Here is an 18320-nt window from a genome sequence, read left to right as displayed (position 1 = left end):
GCTTCGTTGTGCAAAACTGTAGAAAATCCCGGAGGGATTTCGAAACGTGTAGCTCGATATGTGGGCATCAGTGCTGCTGTTTGCCATTCAGTTTGATTCGATTCGGGAATCACGGAAAGCTGATGAGCAATCGGGTTAAATAATTTCGGAACCGCTCCAGTCGGTACGTTTCTCGAAAGTGGCGTGGAAGTAGCAGGTATCACTTCAGGATTCGCCTGCTGTCGTACATCACTGACCCAATGGTTCACTGCCTTAATCCGATCCCGAGCACTCAGACTGGAAACGCTGCCACCGACTGCTTCCTCCTGCTCGATTTCGAGCTCAAGTTGGTGCTTCTGAGAAAGATATTGGCGATCTTTCTCTTCCTTTTCCTTCTGGATCTTATCCTTTTCCTTCTGGATCTTATCCTTTTCCTTCTGGATCTTACCTTCCAGGGCTTTCTGCTCCTCGAGCTGCTGAAGGCGCAATCTTGCCGAACTGTTAGATCGCACAGATATCACGGATCTTATCGATTTCGTCGATGCAGCAGGATGTTCCATTCCGCGCTTCTTCTCACAGGTACCACAGATCCACGATCGATTGGCAACAGATTCGGTAACGCCGATGCAATCGAAATGCCACCAATTATCGCAGGCATCGCAAGCAACCATGCTACGAGCGCCATCCGGACGGGAACAGGCGAGACAGTTGTGTTCCGCAGCAGTCGTCCTCGACTGATTGAGGTTAGGATCCCGCGAACTCATTATTTTTGAGCTTGTAGACTTTTTGTAGTCCGTATTTGACGTGACTCAACTAGAAAATTTATTCTTTTGTTAATTTACAATGTTGTTAACAAATATGAGACCAGACTACTTACAAATAAGTCTTCTACTTCGATCAAAACGAGTTTGCCGAAGATCCTACAATCAGTTCCGGATTCGGATTCCTGTTAAGTTACGATAAAGTTACTTTCTGGTGTTTTTATAACAAAGAAGGTTACTTACGATCTGATGGAGAATATAAAGCAAGATATTTCGCAAATACAATATCTATCCGGGAACGACAATTCACGGCAGTGAATTCGACCTAATCGGAACACATTTCTTCAATTAGCAAATCGTATTTGATATTTGGAGAATATTGCCATAACTTACGTTTAATCTACCTACTGATCGGAATCTTGCCAGAATAGCATCAAACTCAGCTAAGAAAATGCTGCACTTCGGCACGAGAGAATACAATTTTCAAGCAGAACTAGAATTTTCACCAACCAATCTATCAAACACGTTTTTCAATTTTTTCCGACTTTCCTACTTTTTCTTTTCTCCTTTCTCTTCTTACCTGTCTAACTATCAAACTGTCAAACTAATCTGTCACAAAATGGGTTTGATGTTCCCCCTAATTTCACCCTCTCAGGGCCGTAGCAACACCTATGTTTGCAAGTTTTTTCATTAGCAGCTTGTGGTGAACAGAATCAAAGGCTTTTTTTACATCTATGAATAGTATTAGTTGTAATTTACAACACATCGAAAACCCATAAACTATCCACTGGTGATTTCGAGCTGGTCTCATCTCACAGGAATTGGAAACGATGTACGAATTCTACAGTTTAAAATGAGTATCAGAACTATCAGGTTTTGGTCTATGTTAAAGGGTGATACGATTCCTATGGAACATTCCGCATCAAAATGGCTGAATTTTTTATTTTTTAGCAATTAACTGTTCTTTCGGTGGAGACAAATTATCCCTACCCCCATTGAATCGTACTAGTTACTCTTCTTGTACCTTCACTCCCTTGGAATAGTTCACTCAAAGGCAGTTTATAGTTAAAAAATAGGTTATTCGGATCAAATTTTGATGTACGATAGTTCGCTGCAAACGGGCTGTGCCACGCTACATAGGATGGAAGATTACATCATACATCATACATGTTAAAGGGTGATACGATCAAAATTTGGTCAAGGGAAAACGCGTGTAAATCGGTGAAATCGTTAATTTAAAAAATCAAATTTAATTTCTTTTTCAAGTTTACCTACCTACCTAAGGGTCCGGCGCCGATTGACCGACGCATAGGGCTGAGATAAAAGATCTCCACTGCTGGCGATTATCAAGAGCAAGTTTCAAGTTTAATTAGTATAACATTCAGGAAAAATATCCAGTTAGGCTTCCGTTTTTCCAAATCCGAATTGCCGGGCCTTACGCTTAACCCCTGCCACCTTGTCCACCTTGTCTTCGTCGCGGAAAGCCAATTTGCCTTGAACTGCTGCTCGTCCTTAGCAGTTTTTTGGTCTTCTTAAGGTTCCGGTTGACAATAGCCCAGTATTTCTCGACTGGGTGGAGCGGGGAGGCGTGTTGGGAGGGTTCTTGTCCTTGGGAACCACCTGCGCGTTGTTGGCGGCGTACCACTCCATGCATGGCCTTTTCACCGTAATGGCAAGATACCAAATCCGGCCAAACTAGTACGGAACAACCGTGTTTCTTCAGGAAAGGCAGCAGACGTTTATTCAAACACTCTTTCACGTAAATTTCTTGGTTGACAGTCCCGGAAGCTATGAAAATGCTGCTTTTCAAGCCACAGGTACAGATGACTTGCCAAACCAGATATTTCTTCGCGAACTTTGACAGTTTCATGTTCTTGAAAATATCTGCTACCTTTCCCCTTCCTTTTGCCGTATAAAACTCCTGTCCCGGAAGCTGCTTGTAGTCGGCTTTGACGTAGATTTCGTCGTCCATTACCACGCAGTCAAACTTCGTCAGCATCGTCGTGTACAGCCTCCGGGATCGCGCTTTGGCCGTCGTATTTTGTTTATCATCGCGATTTGGAGTCACTTCCTTCTTGTAAGTCGATAGTCCGGCTCGTTTTTTGGCTCGATGCACGGTTGTAGACGATACACCCAGCTTATTTGTGGCGTCTCGGGGAGAGAGGTTAGGGTTTCGCTTGAAACTACCGGCAACTCTCGTTGTCGTCTCAGCGCCTTCCGGTTTTCGATTTCCCTCCGATCCTGACTTCCTGGCTGTCGACAAACGTTCCCCAAACACTTTAATTACATTTGTAACGGTTGATTTGGCAACTTTTAGCGATTTTGCTAGCTTTGCGTGCGAGTAGCTCGGATTTTCGCGATGCGCGAGCAAAATTTTGATACGCTGCTCTTCTTCCTTGGACGGCATTTTGACAACTGAAGAGTGAGTTCCAAAATCAAAATAGGAGCAACATTCTACACACAAACACCTTCAAAATGAGGGGTGTTCAGGTGTTTTAAATGTAAAATTGAAAGAAATAGGTCTAGTTGATATTGACCAAATTTTGACCGTATCACCCTTTAGATTAAAATCATAGATTGATTGGTTGATTGATTGATTGATTAATTTGATTTTTCGAAAAAATGTAAAAAGTAAATTTTCTTCCTGGGAACGTTACTTAAACTTTACTGTTTTTAGAAGTTTCCGGCCTTGCTTGTAATGCATTCATGCTCAAGGATCATTTTTAGGAAAACAAAAATTTTTTTTAGTAGGAAAAAACGACAATGTTTGGACTTGCATCCAGTTTTCACTAGCCATGATACTTTAAAAAAATAATTTTAAACTCACTGTTCGTAGAGCTGAAAGTTTTCAAAGAAATTCCATGTTACTTCCAGAGTCACAAAACTGTACACACAAAAAAAAAGCATAGTAAAATTACTAGATCCGTGGTTTAAATGAACAACACGCAACCATATTTTTGAGTCAATAATGTTTTGTTCTTGATATTACCATGCACATAGTAATTTTACTTTGTGTTAATTTTGGCTGCACATAGTAATTTTGACTACGTTCATAGTAAAATTGTCAATTATAGAATGAGCTCTTTTACTTCGAGCATTGTAAAATTGCAATTTTCCATTATCGTAATAGCACATTAAAATGAGTACCCTATCATGTTACACATCACAAAATTAGCATGCGGCATTGTATAAAGACCTCGAAATAAAATTCATTTGTTACAAATTAAAATTTTTATTTATTTAAATTATTGTTCTTAATACTTCAATTCATGGTGCACCACCCACGAATGGGGCACAGGGGTTGCATCACACTTAGCGTCTGAAATGAAAATGAAAAAACGGGAAACAATTAATTATAAGAAATACGAAAACGTACAATAACTGTTCAGTTTGCTTGTTCAACAAGCAGTAAAATAATTAGAAAATAAAAACACAATTTCACTCACCTGAAAGCCTGCATTTAACGGCCCGGCGGATGTGCTGAAATTGCGTTCCGCAAACAGTGCGCCAGCTCACCGGTTAGCAGCTATCGTCACAATGTCCTCCGACGTTGTCCAATATCCGAAATTGAGGGAGGTTGAGGAACACGAGCGTATTCGCCGACAGACTAATCTGCTGTACCGCTCCGGGTGCGGGTTCAAAGGCTCTTTGAGGCCCTTTCCAGCTGGTCGACGATACAATCTGGGAAATCTTTCGTCAACAATATAGGAAAAATTTTCTGTTAGCATATTTCATAACAGTTAATTAGAAGTAACAAAAACAAAAACACAATTTACTCACCTGAGGGAATACATTTCCCGATCCGACAAACCGAAAATCCGATAATTTTTGTTCGCGTTCCGAAATCGCGAACGGCTGACCCGTACAAAATAAACACTCGAACGAAGCACATAGTAAAATTGCTATGAATTATAATGCGCATAGTATTTTTGACAACACAAATGACGGTGTTTCAACATTACCATGGGCATAGTTATTTCAAGAACACGAATTGTGTAATATCAAAATATCATGCGCATGGTAATTAAGACACGAGAAAATTACTATGAGCTGTCAAAGTTCGCATAGTAAAAATACTATGTCGTAGTATTATCGCCCAGATTTTCGGTAAAAAATACTAAATCATGGTTGAAAATACTAAATGATGGATATAGTAAAATTATCATGACTCTGTATTTGAAAAGCCCATGCAATTTTTTTCCGTGTAGGTACTAAATCGCCTCAAGCACTGTAAGGGTGATTTCACTCATGAACGTTTATCATTTATTCTCGGCGAATATCGAGACTCGAGACTGTCCCTGGAGAAGAATTAGAATATTACATTAGAATTGAGTTACCATACTCAAAGTGAGGTCTCCATCTGGATTGTCACAAAAGCATCTCTTTTTTTATATATTTTCCCAACGGCGCTGTTTGCGGTAAGCTAAACTAAACTGAAACTAAAAACACAATTAACATTATTTTCATTACCTCGCAACAAAGGTGCCTGGAAAAAGTGTTGTGGGAGCACTTTGCTACCTTGTATGCTAAAGCATTTTCATGTTGAAATAGAAGTATATCATTTATTTTGTTTTCGTAGTATTCCGTCCGTCACACGACATAACTCGTCGAAAATAATTCCTAAAATTCGCTCGGTCCATAGCATAAGTATGTCAATAAGGCCGGACCGAAGGAAAGTATCACAACGGTGCAGATTAATGCTCCTCCCCAATAACAATACTTCTGACTCACCATCGCACTAATAGTTTGCCTTACGAATTCCACGATGAAGAAGGATTTTTAAAACTTGCCGCATACGGCCGATACAGGGTGATACGGTCAAAATTCGGTCAATATCAACTTGACGTATTTCTTTCAATTTTGCATTTAAAAAACCTGAACACCCCTCATTTTGAAGGTGTGTGTGTGTGTAGAATGTTGCTCCTATTTTGATTTTGGAATTCACTCTTCAGTTGTCAAAATGCCGTCCAAGGAAGAAGAGCAGCGTATCAAAATTTTGCTAGCGCATCGTGAAAATCCGAGCTACTCGCACGCAAAGCTGGCAAAATCCCTGAAAGTTGCCAAATCAACCGTTACAAATGTAATTAAAGTGTTTGGGGAACGTTTGTCGACAGCCAGGAAGTCAGGATCGGGGGAAAATCGAAAACCGAAAGCCGCTGAGAAGACAAAAAGAGTTGCCGGTAGTTTCAAGCGAAACCCTAACCTCTCGCTGGGTGTATCGTCTACAACCGTGCATCGAGCCAAAAAACGAGCCGGACTATCGACTTAGGGGCCTTTCAAATATTACGTAACGCAATTTTCGAACATTTTCAACCCCCCTTCCCCCTACGTAACACATTTGTCTCAAAACTTCTGAGCAAAATCCATAAACCGTAAAAAACTGCTATACCCCCTTTCCCCCTAAAAGCATTACGTAATATTTGAATGGTCCCTTACAAGAAGGTAGTGATTCCAAATCGCGATAATAAACAAAATACGACGGCCAAAGCGCGATCTCGGAGGCTGTACACGACGATGCTGACAAAGTTTGACTGCGTGGTAATGGACGACGAAACTTACGTCAAAGCCGACTACAAGCAGCTTCCGGGACAGAAGTTTTATACGGCAAAAGGAAGGGGAAAGGTAGCAGATATTTTCAAGCGCATGAAACTGTCAAAGCCATCTGTACCTGTGGCTTGAAAAGCAGCATTTTCATAGCTTCCGGGACTGTCAACCAAGAAATTTACGTGAAAGAACGTCTGAATAAACGTCTGCTCCCTTTCCTGAAGAAACACGGTTGTTCCGTACTGTTTTGGCCGGATTTGGCATCTTGCATTACGGTAAAAAGGCCATGGAGTGGTACGCCGCCATCAACGTGCAGGTGGTTCCCAAGGACAAGAACCCTCCCAACACGCCAGAGCTCCGCCCAATTGAGAAATACTGGGCTATTGTCAACCGGAACCTTAAGAACCAATTCGGATTTGGAAAAGCGGGAGCCTAACTGAATATTTTTCCTGAATTTTATACTAATTAAACTTGAAAAAGAAATTTAATTTGATTTTTCAAATAAACGATTTCACCGATTTACACACGTTTTCCCTTGACCAAATTTTGACCGTATCACCCTTTGTACGATTTCTCGTTTGTTTAATAGAGAAAGCAATAGCCTTCACTCCAATTTCACTTCAATTTGCTGTCATTCTTAAGGATATCTGTGTAAGAGTAAAGAGTAGGCTTTATTCTTTTTAGCAGGCCCAAGCCCAATACATGGTGTTTCGATAGAAGGTCCAGCAGTTGATCGGCAGAGCTAGACGTGTACGCTCGTGTCGGTCGATTCCATCACGTTCACCGTGGTGAAATTGGCTAACGCGCCGTTGTATACTGAAGCGGAGATTGCGGGTTCCTGGAAGGAAGTCCCGCCGGTGAGCCGTTGTATCTTTTACGTAAAATTCATGATATTTACGGCTTATGTTCTTTCTTTCTTTGTTATCTCATGTTTCTCTAATACTTTCCATTACCTTTGAAAAAGTGTTGTTCGTATGTTTTTCTCTTGAAATTGATAATTTTGTAGTAAAATAATCGCAAAAGTTAATAAATTACCTCAAAACCCAAATAGAGCAGACATTCGAAATGTCATTATAGTTTAAGAAGGTACTACGAGTCTTTGCTAACCCATTTTTCCCTAATCCTTTCTTTCGATCCATAGGTTAACCGATCCTTCGGGGAGCATTCACGATGGCTTCGGCAACTATTCGATCGGTGTGAAGTGCAGTTGGCTGATCGATGCCCGCGATCACAACAGCATAGCGGATAAGCTGTCACCGGCAGGAACCAGTAAAGTGAAAACAATCCGGCTACATCTGGAAGAGTTTGCGACCGAATGCGGCTGGGATCATCTGTACGTGTACGACGGAGACAGCGTTGAGTCGCCACTGTTGGCCGTATTCAGTGGATTGATGTACCGGAAGAACTTTAGCATCCGCCGTATTCCGGAAGTGTTTGCCCACAGTGGATCGGCACTGTTGCACTTCTTTAGCGACGATGCCTACAATATGTCTGGGTTTAACATAAGCTACCAAGTGAATGCGTGCCCAACTGTGGACACGGCTTTGAACTGTTCCGGGCATGGGGTCTGTGTGTATGGTGAGTGTAGTTGTGATGCCGGTTGGAGCGGGCCTGCCTGCAGTGTTTCTCAGTGCCCGAATAATTGTTCTTCGCATCTTGGGAGAGGCGATTGCAATCGCATACAACAACGGTGTATCTGCGCTAAGGGATTCGATGGCAATGATTGTTCCCAGGTGAGGTCACACGGTGTGTGGAATGCTATCAATTCGGAGGAAACGGTAAGTTTTGCTCCACCAGGAAGTGCTTCCCATGGAACGGCAGTTTATCGGGACACGTTCTATGTGATTGCTGGCGAAAGTTACAACAAAGCTGCGTTAATGTACATGTACGATTTTAATGGTAAAGTATGGGAAACTCCCCATATGGATTCGAAGGCTACACCGGAACTTCGATATGGAGCCTCTACGGTGATTTACGGGGACAAAATCTTTATGTATGGTGGAGTAGTTGAGGGAAAGGGAGTTAGTGGGGAACTGTGGGCGTTTGATGTGAGTGCCAAGAATTGGGAAAACATTACTGTGAAGGCAGAAAAGTGTAACGAAACCTACGCAATGTGTGGACCGTTGAAATCGGCTGGACATACTGCTACGTTGATTTCCAACTTCGAAGGCGGTAAGAAGGGATATTCGCAAAGAATGGTAGTTATTTTCGGACACTCTCCGCAGTTTGGATACCTGAATACTGTTCAGGAGTATAACTTCGGTACTCGCGAATGGAAAATTGTCCGTACCAAAGGATACCCGGTAAAAGGTGGTTATGGCCACTCAGCTGCTTACGATCCTCTGAAGGAGCGTATATACGTATATGGAGGGATTGTTTCGGAAAGCGACAGCACTCAGCTACTGAGTAATAAACTTTACAGTTATGAACCGCACAGTAGAGTTTGGACCTTGGAAGCAGCAGCTCCGACGGCACGGTTTCTTCATACCGCAAGCTTTATAACTCCTGGCCTTATGATGGTATTTGGTGGCAACACTCACAACGATACATCGCACAGCTTTGGAGCCAAATGCTACAGTAGGGATCTGATGGTGTACGATATCCTATGTGATTCCTGGCATATTCAACATATGCCACAAGACTTACGGGCTGACTTAGCCCGTTTTGGTCATTCGGCAGTTGTGTTTGATGATTCACTTTACATCTACGGTGGTTTTGATGGACAGATGATCAACGATATGCTCAAGTTTACTCCTGGAAATTGCCGGGCGCTCAACCGATCAGACCTTTGCCTGAATAGTCGACCAGGTTATAAATGTGTTTGGGACATCCAAAAAAGCAAATGCGTTCCTATTTTAGACGTCGACAAAGGTGCTTTGTTCAGCAAAGATCAAATCAACTACGAAATATGTCCCCAGGAAAGTCGCCTGGTTATGACCCGACAGGCTTTGTTGGATTATGAATTGTGCAGCCAACTTAACAGCTGCCAAAGTTGCGTGTCAACTTCGTATGGTTGCATGTTCTGTGGTATTGGCAATGGTAAAGGTTATTGTGCCAAAGAAAAGTGCCCCGATGTGTCTTACACATACAAAGCAGAATTTTACCCCACCCGAAAATTGAAGGACTGCCCAGAGAATGATGATCAAATCTGTTCTCAACTGCATGGTTGTCATGCTTGTTCTGCCTATAAATTTTGCCACTGGGATTACGAGCATAGTAAGTGTTACTATGTTGGTACCACGGGTGAAATGGATGTATTACCGTGTCCGCCTGCCTGTTCCGCTTTAACGACTTGTGGAAACTGTACTCAGGAGGAGTGTATTTGGTGCCAGAATGAGCAGCGTTGTGTCGATAAAAACGCATACACTGCCAGCTTTCCGTATGGACAGTGTCGTGAATGGACAACAGGCTCCAACAAATGTCGGGCTGCCAGTTCCGGTCAGAGTCAATGTGGGTTTTACAAAACCTGCGCTCAATGCCGAGATGATCCAGCATGTGGTTGGTGTGATGATGGATCAATGACCGGTTTAGGACGTTGTCTTCCCGGCGGAGATAGCGGTGCCCAAGAGGAAATGGAATGTCCAACTGCTCGATGGCATTTCACCCATTGTCCCAGCTGCCAATGTAATGGCCACAGCACATGCCCGGATTCGAAAACCTGCAAACAACCTTGCAAAGATCCGATGATTGGACAAAATTGCGAAAAATGTAAACCAGGCTACTGGGGCAATCCGGTCAATGGAGGCACCTGCCAAAAATGCGACTGTAACGGTCAGGCTCAAATTTGTCACAGCGAAACTGGGAAATGTTTCTGCAGTACTAAAGGATTAGCTGGAGATCACTGCGAGAAATGTGATGCCACCAACCACTACCACGGCGATCCTAGTCGGGGATCTTGCTACTACGATCTCACCATAGACTATCAGTTTACCTTTAACCTGTCGAAAAAAGAGGATCGCCACTTTACTCAAATCAATTTCCGCAATTCCCCCATAAAATCCGACATCGATGCGGACTTCAGCATCACTTGCTCCGTGGCGGCAAAGATGAACATCACAATCCGGACTGCTGGCGGACCGGAAAAGCCCCTTTTTTCCGCCGTTAATTGTTCCACCTTCCGATATAGGTTCTCCAAAGCTGAACATCAGTTCGGAATCAACGACAATGTTACGATGACCACATTCTACGTGTACGTGTACGATTTCCAACCTCCGCTGTGGATACAGATAGCTTTCTCCCAGTATCCCAAGCTGAATTTGCAGCAATTTTTCATCACTTTCTCCACGTAAGTAAAATATTAGCAAAAATTATCGTCAAGTGTTCATTTGCTGTTTTTTTTCCTTAGATGCTTCCTTCTTTTGCTGCTCATGGCTGCCATTCTTTGGAAAATTAAACAGCGCTACGATATGTTCCGTCGGCGACAGCGGCTTTTTGTCGAAATGGAACAAATGGCATCCCGACCATTTTCGCAGGTAAAGTGAACCTAAACTTGTTAAGAAAACAGATTACATGGTTATTTCATTTTTGTTTGATAAAAGCCTAAGATCAAGCATCTTTTTAATGTAACAACGTGTGTTTTATTAAAGTAAGTTTCATAGATTCGGAACCATCAGTTTACGACAATGGCGCGTCGTCAGTATGCGCACATAACTTAATGATTGTAAAGGATGTCCACAATGAAATTGCCACACATATAAAATTGATTCACAAAATTCGAGTTTTCATCCGATTGCCATCAAATTGTCAGGGATTGAAAAATAACTATTAAACTTCATTTTATCATTTTCTCGTATTTAATTTACATTCCATACGCAAATGCCCGCACCTTGGCCTTAACCCCGGCCATAAGATTCTGCACAACCTGTGAATCAACCGTTTTTTTGCATATAAACCCATACTTTCATCAGTTCTTCGACTGTCTTCACTACCTTAGGTCGTTTAAGAAAGTGCTGCTTCATAATCGCTCAGTCCTTCTCGATGGGGCGAAGCTCCGGAGTGTTGGGAGGGTTGAACATTTTTTGCACGAAATTGACCTTTTTGTCCGCAAACCACTTCAGCTCGTCCTTGGAATGGTGGCTGGCATGAGGCCAAATCCGGCCAGAAGATTGTTGGGACGTTGTGGGTCTTCAGGAGAGGAAGCAGCCGCTTCTGGAGGCACTCTTTCATGTACACCTGTCCGTTCATCGTGTCCTGGGTCACGAAAGGTTCCCGGACGTGCAGATAGCTTGCCAAACCAGGAATTTATTCGCAAATTTGGATATGTTCTGAGTGCGCTCCGGAACGCTGAACTTATCCTTGGCCGTGAAAAACAGGTTTCCGACGATCTGTTTGAAGTCGACCTTCACATATGTTTCGTCGTCCATGATGCAGCATTCAACTTTCGTCAGCATGTTGGTGTACAACTTCCTGGCACGGATTTTGGCGGACTTGTTCTGCTTCTCGTCGCGGTTAGGAGCCTTTCGTACCTTGAACGTTCGAAGCCCAGCCTTAGTTTTGGATGTAAACAATGCACTATGAACTAAATCCACTCAAATTTTCATTAAATTCTACCCAACGGTTAAAAAGTTAGAGCAATTTCATAGTGTGGCAATTTAATCGTGGACACCCTTTATCCAGTAGAAGGATGATTTGGAATAGGACTTTCGCTCAGTGCATGTGTGTTAGAGAGCCGTTGGGCAAACAAAAGTGACAACTGCTTGAAAAATGAATGGGGATCGAAGGTGTTATTTCTTGCGAAAATTTGACCAAATCGTGGGAAATTTTTAAGATACGGCTCATTTTAAGACGCCTGTGTTTAATAGCTAATGTTCTGGGCTTATGATATAGCTCAGTTGGCATGTCAGTTGCTTCCTGAGCCGATGTCCGTGACTTCGAGCCCAAGAGTAAATAAACATCGATCACAGTTGTACCGGATAAGTTTTTCAATGACTGTCCGCAACTGCATCGTTGATATAAGTCGCGAATGACATAAACATGTTAAAACGACTTTGATCGAAAAAAAAGTTTAATACCTAATGTGTAAATTTATCTAAAACTTTTAAGTAAACTTTTCTGAAAAATTAAAAACTTTGGTATAAATTCAACTTTTATCAATGCAAACATCAGAATTTTTTTTATTTTTTTGCAAAATTTCGTAACATGTGTACTTTCTTCCATCCTCCGAGTGATGAAACTAGTGTCAGGTTGATCAGAAACCGCCTACAAATTATCTACACTGATTCTACAGGGTTCACGTCAAGTGCCCTAAGGTAAAATTTGATTTTTATTAACTTTTTTCTGCCCGGTTCCTCACTGATGATCTATGAAAAATCAAAATAATAGTTTAACAGAATATGATTAGAAATATACTCACGGACTGTTTCTTAGACACCAGTCGCACAGATTTTAGAAAAAAAAAATCGACATTTCAGTCGAATGTCAGCGAAATTGTGAGTAAAAATCTCTAATGTGCGCCGAACAGACCTCTTCTATGTATGTGGAGCAATTGATCCGGCTTTTGTGAGGAAAGACAAGTAAATGCTTAAGAATGTTTTTAAATTTCCGGATCCGTTTAAAAGACAGCGTGGTAAAATTTTCAATTCAAAAAATGACTGCTCTCCACAGTGTATTGAAGTTAATTCCTTAGGCTTTATTAGATTTAATAATTTCCAAACAAAGCAATACTCTACAAAAAATTGTTCTATCTTTATAGGTTCTGGTAGAAATCGAAAGTAAAGAGTACAATGAGCTGTCGCCTGCCGTGGAACATATAACGACTGCCCCGAGAAAGAGAAAAAAAGTATGGACTATGCAACTGTAATTTTTTTCTTCTGGACTTATTTTTTTAAATTTTCGTAGGATTCACCAAGTCCTATCGCTTTAGAGCCATGTGAGGGCAATCGAGCGGCGGTTCTTTCGCTTCTAGTCCGGCTGCCGACAGGTTTGTTAGAATTAGTATCAATACCGAAATAACATATGCTCAGACATTATATTGCTTTTTAGGTGGCCACCTGCATTCTCCTCCCGGCCAGTCTGCCGGTTTGGCCGTAGCAAGTGCATTAGTCACCTTAGGGAATCCCCGACGACCCTCTATAGAGCATCCCAAGGAACCGAAATCGAAGCGGAAGCAAAGCCAACACCCTGATAGTTGTATATAGGAAACTAATAGCAAGGGGGATATGAACGGAAGGATCTATTATAATACAAACATTACCTAAACAAATCAACATCAAACAGTAACTATGAATACTGATTAAAAAATACCCATCTAATGAACAGATCTAGGGTAGGAACACGGTTTTCATGTACTACCCTTGATGATCGTGACTGATGTAAGCCACAAACATAGGGAAATACCTCCCGAATAGTGAAGGATATTACTAAAATGTAACTGTGAATCGAGAACAACGGAAAACGGCAAGTATGCTAACTATTAACTAATTGTAAATCGAATCACGCAGCTGTAATGGATGATCGGAATTTAATATTGTATGCAGATACAATCCAAAAAAAACAACAGACCGATAGAATGCGTAACCTCTTTGTTAGAACGTAAGCGGAGCAAACGAATTGGCAGTTAAACAGCATTTTTTTAACTTGGTGAGATCATCGGAAAACAGTGATGGTATGATTCCTTATTCGCTACTATCATTTCTAAACATGAAAACTGGGATTACAAGTGACTAAATTTTACATTTTTCCCCTATAATTTGAACCACTTGAAGTGTGTATGTTTGTAAAGTAGATAATAGATAACGTTGAGTTTTCGAAACGAGGTACAATTGTAAACCTTCTTATCATCTAGATTTTTGAAATGTTAAGACTTCTACTGGAAAAAGCGAAACATTGGGATAGATCTCTTTTTATTATTATTTTATTATGAAATTTTTTATAAAAAAATAAATTCACAATTAATGTGATCGTGCATTTTAAAAATCCCTATTTTTTCCTTTTCATTCATTTTTATCGTTTTCCCTTGAGAAATTCGTAAATTAACATTCAGTATACATTTTTCGACTTTAATGGATCTCGGATATTCTTTCGTGCTTAACGTAACACGTTTTTTAAACGAATTTTGTATGTTAAATTGATCAAATTCAAAATAATTCATACAAAAATCAGCTTTCAATCTTTTTTTAAAATTTTTGTTTTCAAACAGTATACTCTTTTCTGCAGTTCACCCAACGCTGGTTTTTCGTTCATTATTAATTATCTCACACTAACTGAACTATAGAACTTATGGAAATAGACTGAAATACTCAACTAGCAAATCTATTTCCTGCTCCAAATTTCCTCCATTAATCGACAAGTTTTGTACTTCCATTCGTAACTGATAGCATCACACTGGAATATATTAAGCCATTTTACGTTATAGAATATTTGTGTAGCCATAGACTTATCGGCTGTTCTATTATCTTAAAATCTAAACCATATCGTCTACCGAAGAGTAAAAAATCATCATAGGTTTGGCTCAAATCTAAACACAACAGACATCAAAGGTTAAACTTCCCCCAAATCTTGTATTTTTCAACAAATTTGGATAATGCTGTTTTGCACTGTTCAAACAATAATCCAAATCTTGTTTTAGTTTTCTACTGAAATATGAACAAATAGTGTTTTTAGAACATTGCTGCCCATTTGTTATTTGTTATTTATTTCTCAACGGATTTATTTTATTATCAACGGATCACATGTTGATCCAAATGATATCTTAAAATTAAAGTTAAATACTAAACATTTCAATCTAATTATGGGGTTCTCAAGGCCCTAATCACTTTTCTTCGGAAAACATCCTTTGAAATGTCGAAGTCAAAATGCTCCGAAAAACGGTTGAACGATTTCATTGCACCGATGAAAGCGCTGTTAGCTCCGTAATTGTTCATTCGAAAGGGAATGTACAATTGAAGATCCTGATTCCTAAACCCATGCAATTGTTTATTGAGTTAAAGTCAAAACCGGCTATTTGACTTGGAGAACTATTTTTGATAAAAGACTGTACAAAAATAATATTTTTTCTTAAGACCCATTTACAGTGCTACGAAACTAGGGTTTTTAACATAGTGGAATCGATTGGAAATGGCTGAAAAATGAAAATCGAACTGGTCTCGTTGTTCCTCGCTGCTTCCCAAATATGTCTTAATTCCGATTCCCCCGCCATGATAAATTTCCACGGTGAAAACCGAAGGAATTAGAATAAAAACAGTTCTAGAAGGTTTTAAAGAACGGGTCCGTGTTGGGTTTTTGAGCTATTGACAAAATAAGATTTTTTCACGTTCATTTTCACATTTTTTCCCAGGGATTTTCATCCAATTTAATTTAATTTATTTTATTAGAGGCTTGCTTGGTAGATTCGCCTCGTGAAAATGAACTAGTTGGGATGAATCATCCAATAGGTGATTCATCCCAACTAGTTCATTTTCACGAGAACTGCAAATTTGCCTTTATTTGATAATTTCATATATTTGAGTACCGGTAACTTACATCATTTTTGAACGTAAATAATTTACAAGTATTTACACAATTTTAACAATTTGCATACCAGTTGAAGTTCAAGAAGTTTCACTTCAAAGAGAAGGGTTACCTAAAAGAAGCAGATTTAAACATTTACTCGCTAAGAACTAGAATACAAATTGAACCATAGTAAAAAGCTTTTTTTGTCTAATGATCAATATGAAGTTGGAAATATTTTAAAATCGTTTTGAAAATCTTATTTACCTTAAATCCGGCAGAGTAAAATTTCACTTTTAAGAATTTGGAGGTTTTGAATGAATGAATGAAAATCGTTTCAACTGATTTTTTAAAACAAACATTAACTATTCTTGTATTTATTATATATTTTGGTTTCAAAGAAAGACTGAAACTTACCGTACTTCGTTGCTCAAAAAGGCGATCATTTCCTTTTATTTTTTTAATTTTCTGCTCTTTAATGGAATGATGGATTTAATAGATTTCAATTTTGCTTGGGGCTAACGAGTATGAATGTTTCTTTTTTTTTTGTAAATTCCGAAGCGCTAACTCAATTGAAAGTGTCCATTGCGTCTATAAAATTGTCCCTAATGGAATCTTTGGCGGAAAGGTAAGCCGTAAAACAAGAAACTAAAAATCAAATTAAGCAGAACAAAATATTCAAAAAAATATATACATATATTCAAGTTTAATGACGCCATTACATTTAAAAGCAGCCAATGAACCTTTATATTAGAATCGATTCAGTTTACAACTTTCCAGAAAGCGTGAGTTCCTTTGATTGTCATCTTTCCGGCTTCATTAAAAGTTATGTGTTTGAAAAATCCACGAGAGAAGCTATGCCTATGAGTTAATGGTTGAAGTGTAGATTTTATAGTTAGTATGAGAAATATCGGGTATCCTGACAATACGTGTGAGGAAGAACCGAATCATAAAAAGAAACGATCTTTAATTTTTAAACTTGTTTTGTGAGAGCCAGAAGCAATTTGACGGTTTTTTAATGGTTGTATGACTACAAGAAGAAATTGGAACGTATATGTGCAGAGACGAATAGAATTTGTAAAAAAAAATCAAAGCTGAAGTAGAATAGAAGAAGTAACAACAATAAAGGATCTATATAGGTAGAAGTATAACACGATATGACGATAAAAAAAAAGCGGGAGCTAGTGGCTGAAGGCTGACTAAGCATTAACGACACAGTGAGGAAATAGTATTTTATGGCATTTGTTGCAATAATAAAACAAAAAATCTTAAATTTCAAGTTCATTCGACAAAAGATACGTGGTATATCACATCTCCTTGAATAATGTTCTTGTTTCGTTTAGGTTTACAATCAGTGGTTGAATGCAATCAAAAAACAAACAGTGGAATTGACGATAGTCGTTCTACTCCTATCTAGAACAGCGCCTTTGTACGCTTCCGAGATCCCCCTGTAGAGAAAACTTCTTGCTTTGGGCCGCATAATAGAGCATAATATCCCAGGCAACCAAAAGTCGCATTTTTACTTAAAGATGGAACTCCGAAGTTCATATTTGGCTGAAAAAATGTTTTACGGGAGCATCACGACTCTTGTTACGTAAAAGTTACTCAGGAACTTCCTTCGCCTTTTGAAAGGTTAAAATATCGATAACGGAACTTTTAAGCGCATTTAATGCAATTCTTTCAAGAAGGTCGATAACACTAGTTTACAAAATCAAAAAAAAATCGCGAACTTTATTGGCTGACCTATATTTTAAATGTGGAATCGGGCGCTGAATCCGAAAATGAAATTCAAAAAAATTTCAGTAGAACAGTTTTTGAGTTATGCTCCTAATATGAAATTTTAGTAAAATTCATGTATACAGATTCAAATATCTCGGAATGCATAATATCAAATTGAAATCTCTATTTTGCATATTACAGATGAATAAATTTGCTATCGATCATCTGAACTTCATTTTTGCGTATGACCAACAGTATGGTTGGTATTAGTGACTTTATGGTAGAAATTTTTTTTTTTAAACCTATTAACTAGGGAAAATTGTGTTCAAGGAAAGTTTTAGATTCGCAGGTAATATTAAAAAAATATTATTTTCTATTGACCTTAAAAATCAATTCAAAACGGAGATTTCAAGAGGTTATTTATCAAAATCGGTTGAAAATTAAAGAAGTTATGGTTACTTTACCAAAACAGTAATTTTTGCCTGTAGGGGAGATGAGGGCATAACGAGCACCCGAGGCATAATGAGCACTCCATTTTTCTACATAAGTACGTATTTTCTTAAACAAATTTTAATGAGGACTTGTTTCGTACTACCTATAGTATTAATTTTTCACCAAAAAAGAAACATCCTTTTCATCTTTACAGAAATATTAAATAATAACCAGCTAGGTTCTCAAGTGACGAAAATATTATAATTTTTGAGCACCACCAAATAAGCTTTTATGACCTTTAAATCAGCTTGATCTGAAATGTACGCACTGCAACATGATCTACACATTGTTTCTCAATTTTCAGCATCATAAAATTTTTGATTTTTCACTTGAATCAATTTTAAAACACGTTTTTACTTAAATATGTTGACTAGGGGCATATAGAGCACCATATTATCG

The 18320-nt window shown here is 39.3% G+C and overlaps 1 protein-coding gene across 1 annotated transcript in view; it reads left to right on the top strand.

Moving 5' to 3' along the window:
• The window catches only part of LOC129740535 (attractin), a 24969-nt gene extending 7986 nt beyond the window's left edge, over positions 1-16983 (top strand). The window contains exons 2-6 of the mRNA XM_055732241.1: positions 7426-10569; positions 10630-10756; positions 12976-13062; positions 13122-13203; positions 13266-16983. Of these exons, the coding sequence (XP_055588216.1) occupies positions 7426-10569; positions 10630-10756; positions 12976-13062; positions 13122-13203; positions 13266-13420 (3595 nt within the window). The 3' untranslated portion in view covers positions 13421-16983. The remainder of the gene's footprint in view (positions 1-7425; positions 10570-10629; positions 10757-12975; positions 13063-13121; positions 13204-13265) is intronic.
• Positions 16984-18320: the final 1337 nt, after the last annotated feature.

Source organism: Uranotaenia lowii, chromosome 1, assembly GCF_029784155.1.
Source record: "Uranotaenia lowii strain MFRU-FL chromosome 1, ASM2978415v1, whole genome shotgun sequence".
NCBI classification, from domain to species: Eukaryota; Metazoa; Arthropoda; class Insecta; order Diptera; family Culicidae; genus Uranotaenia; species Uranotaenia lowii.
This window is presented reverse-complemented; position numbering and strand designations above follow the sequence as displayed.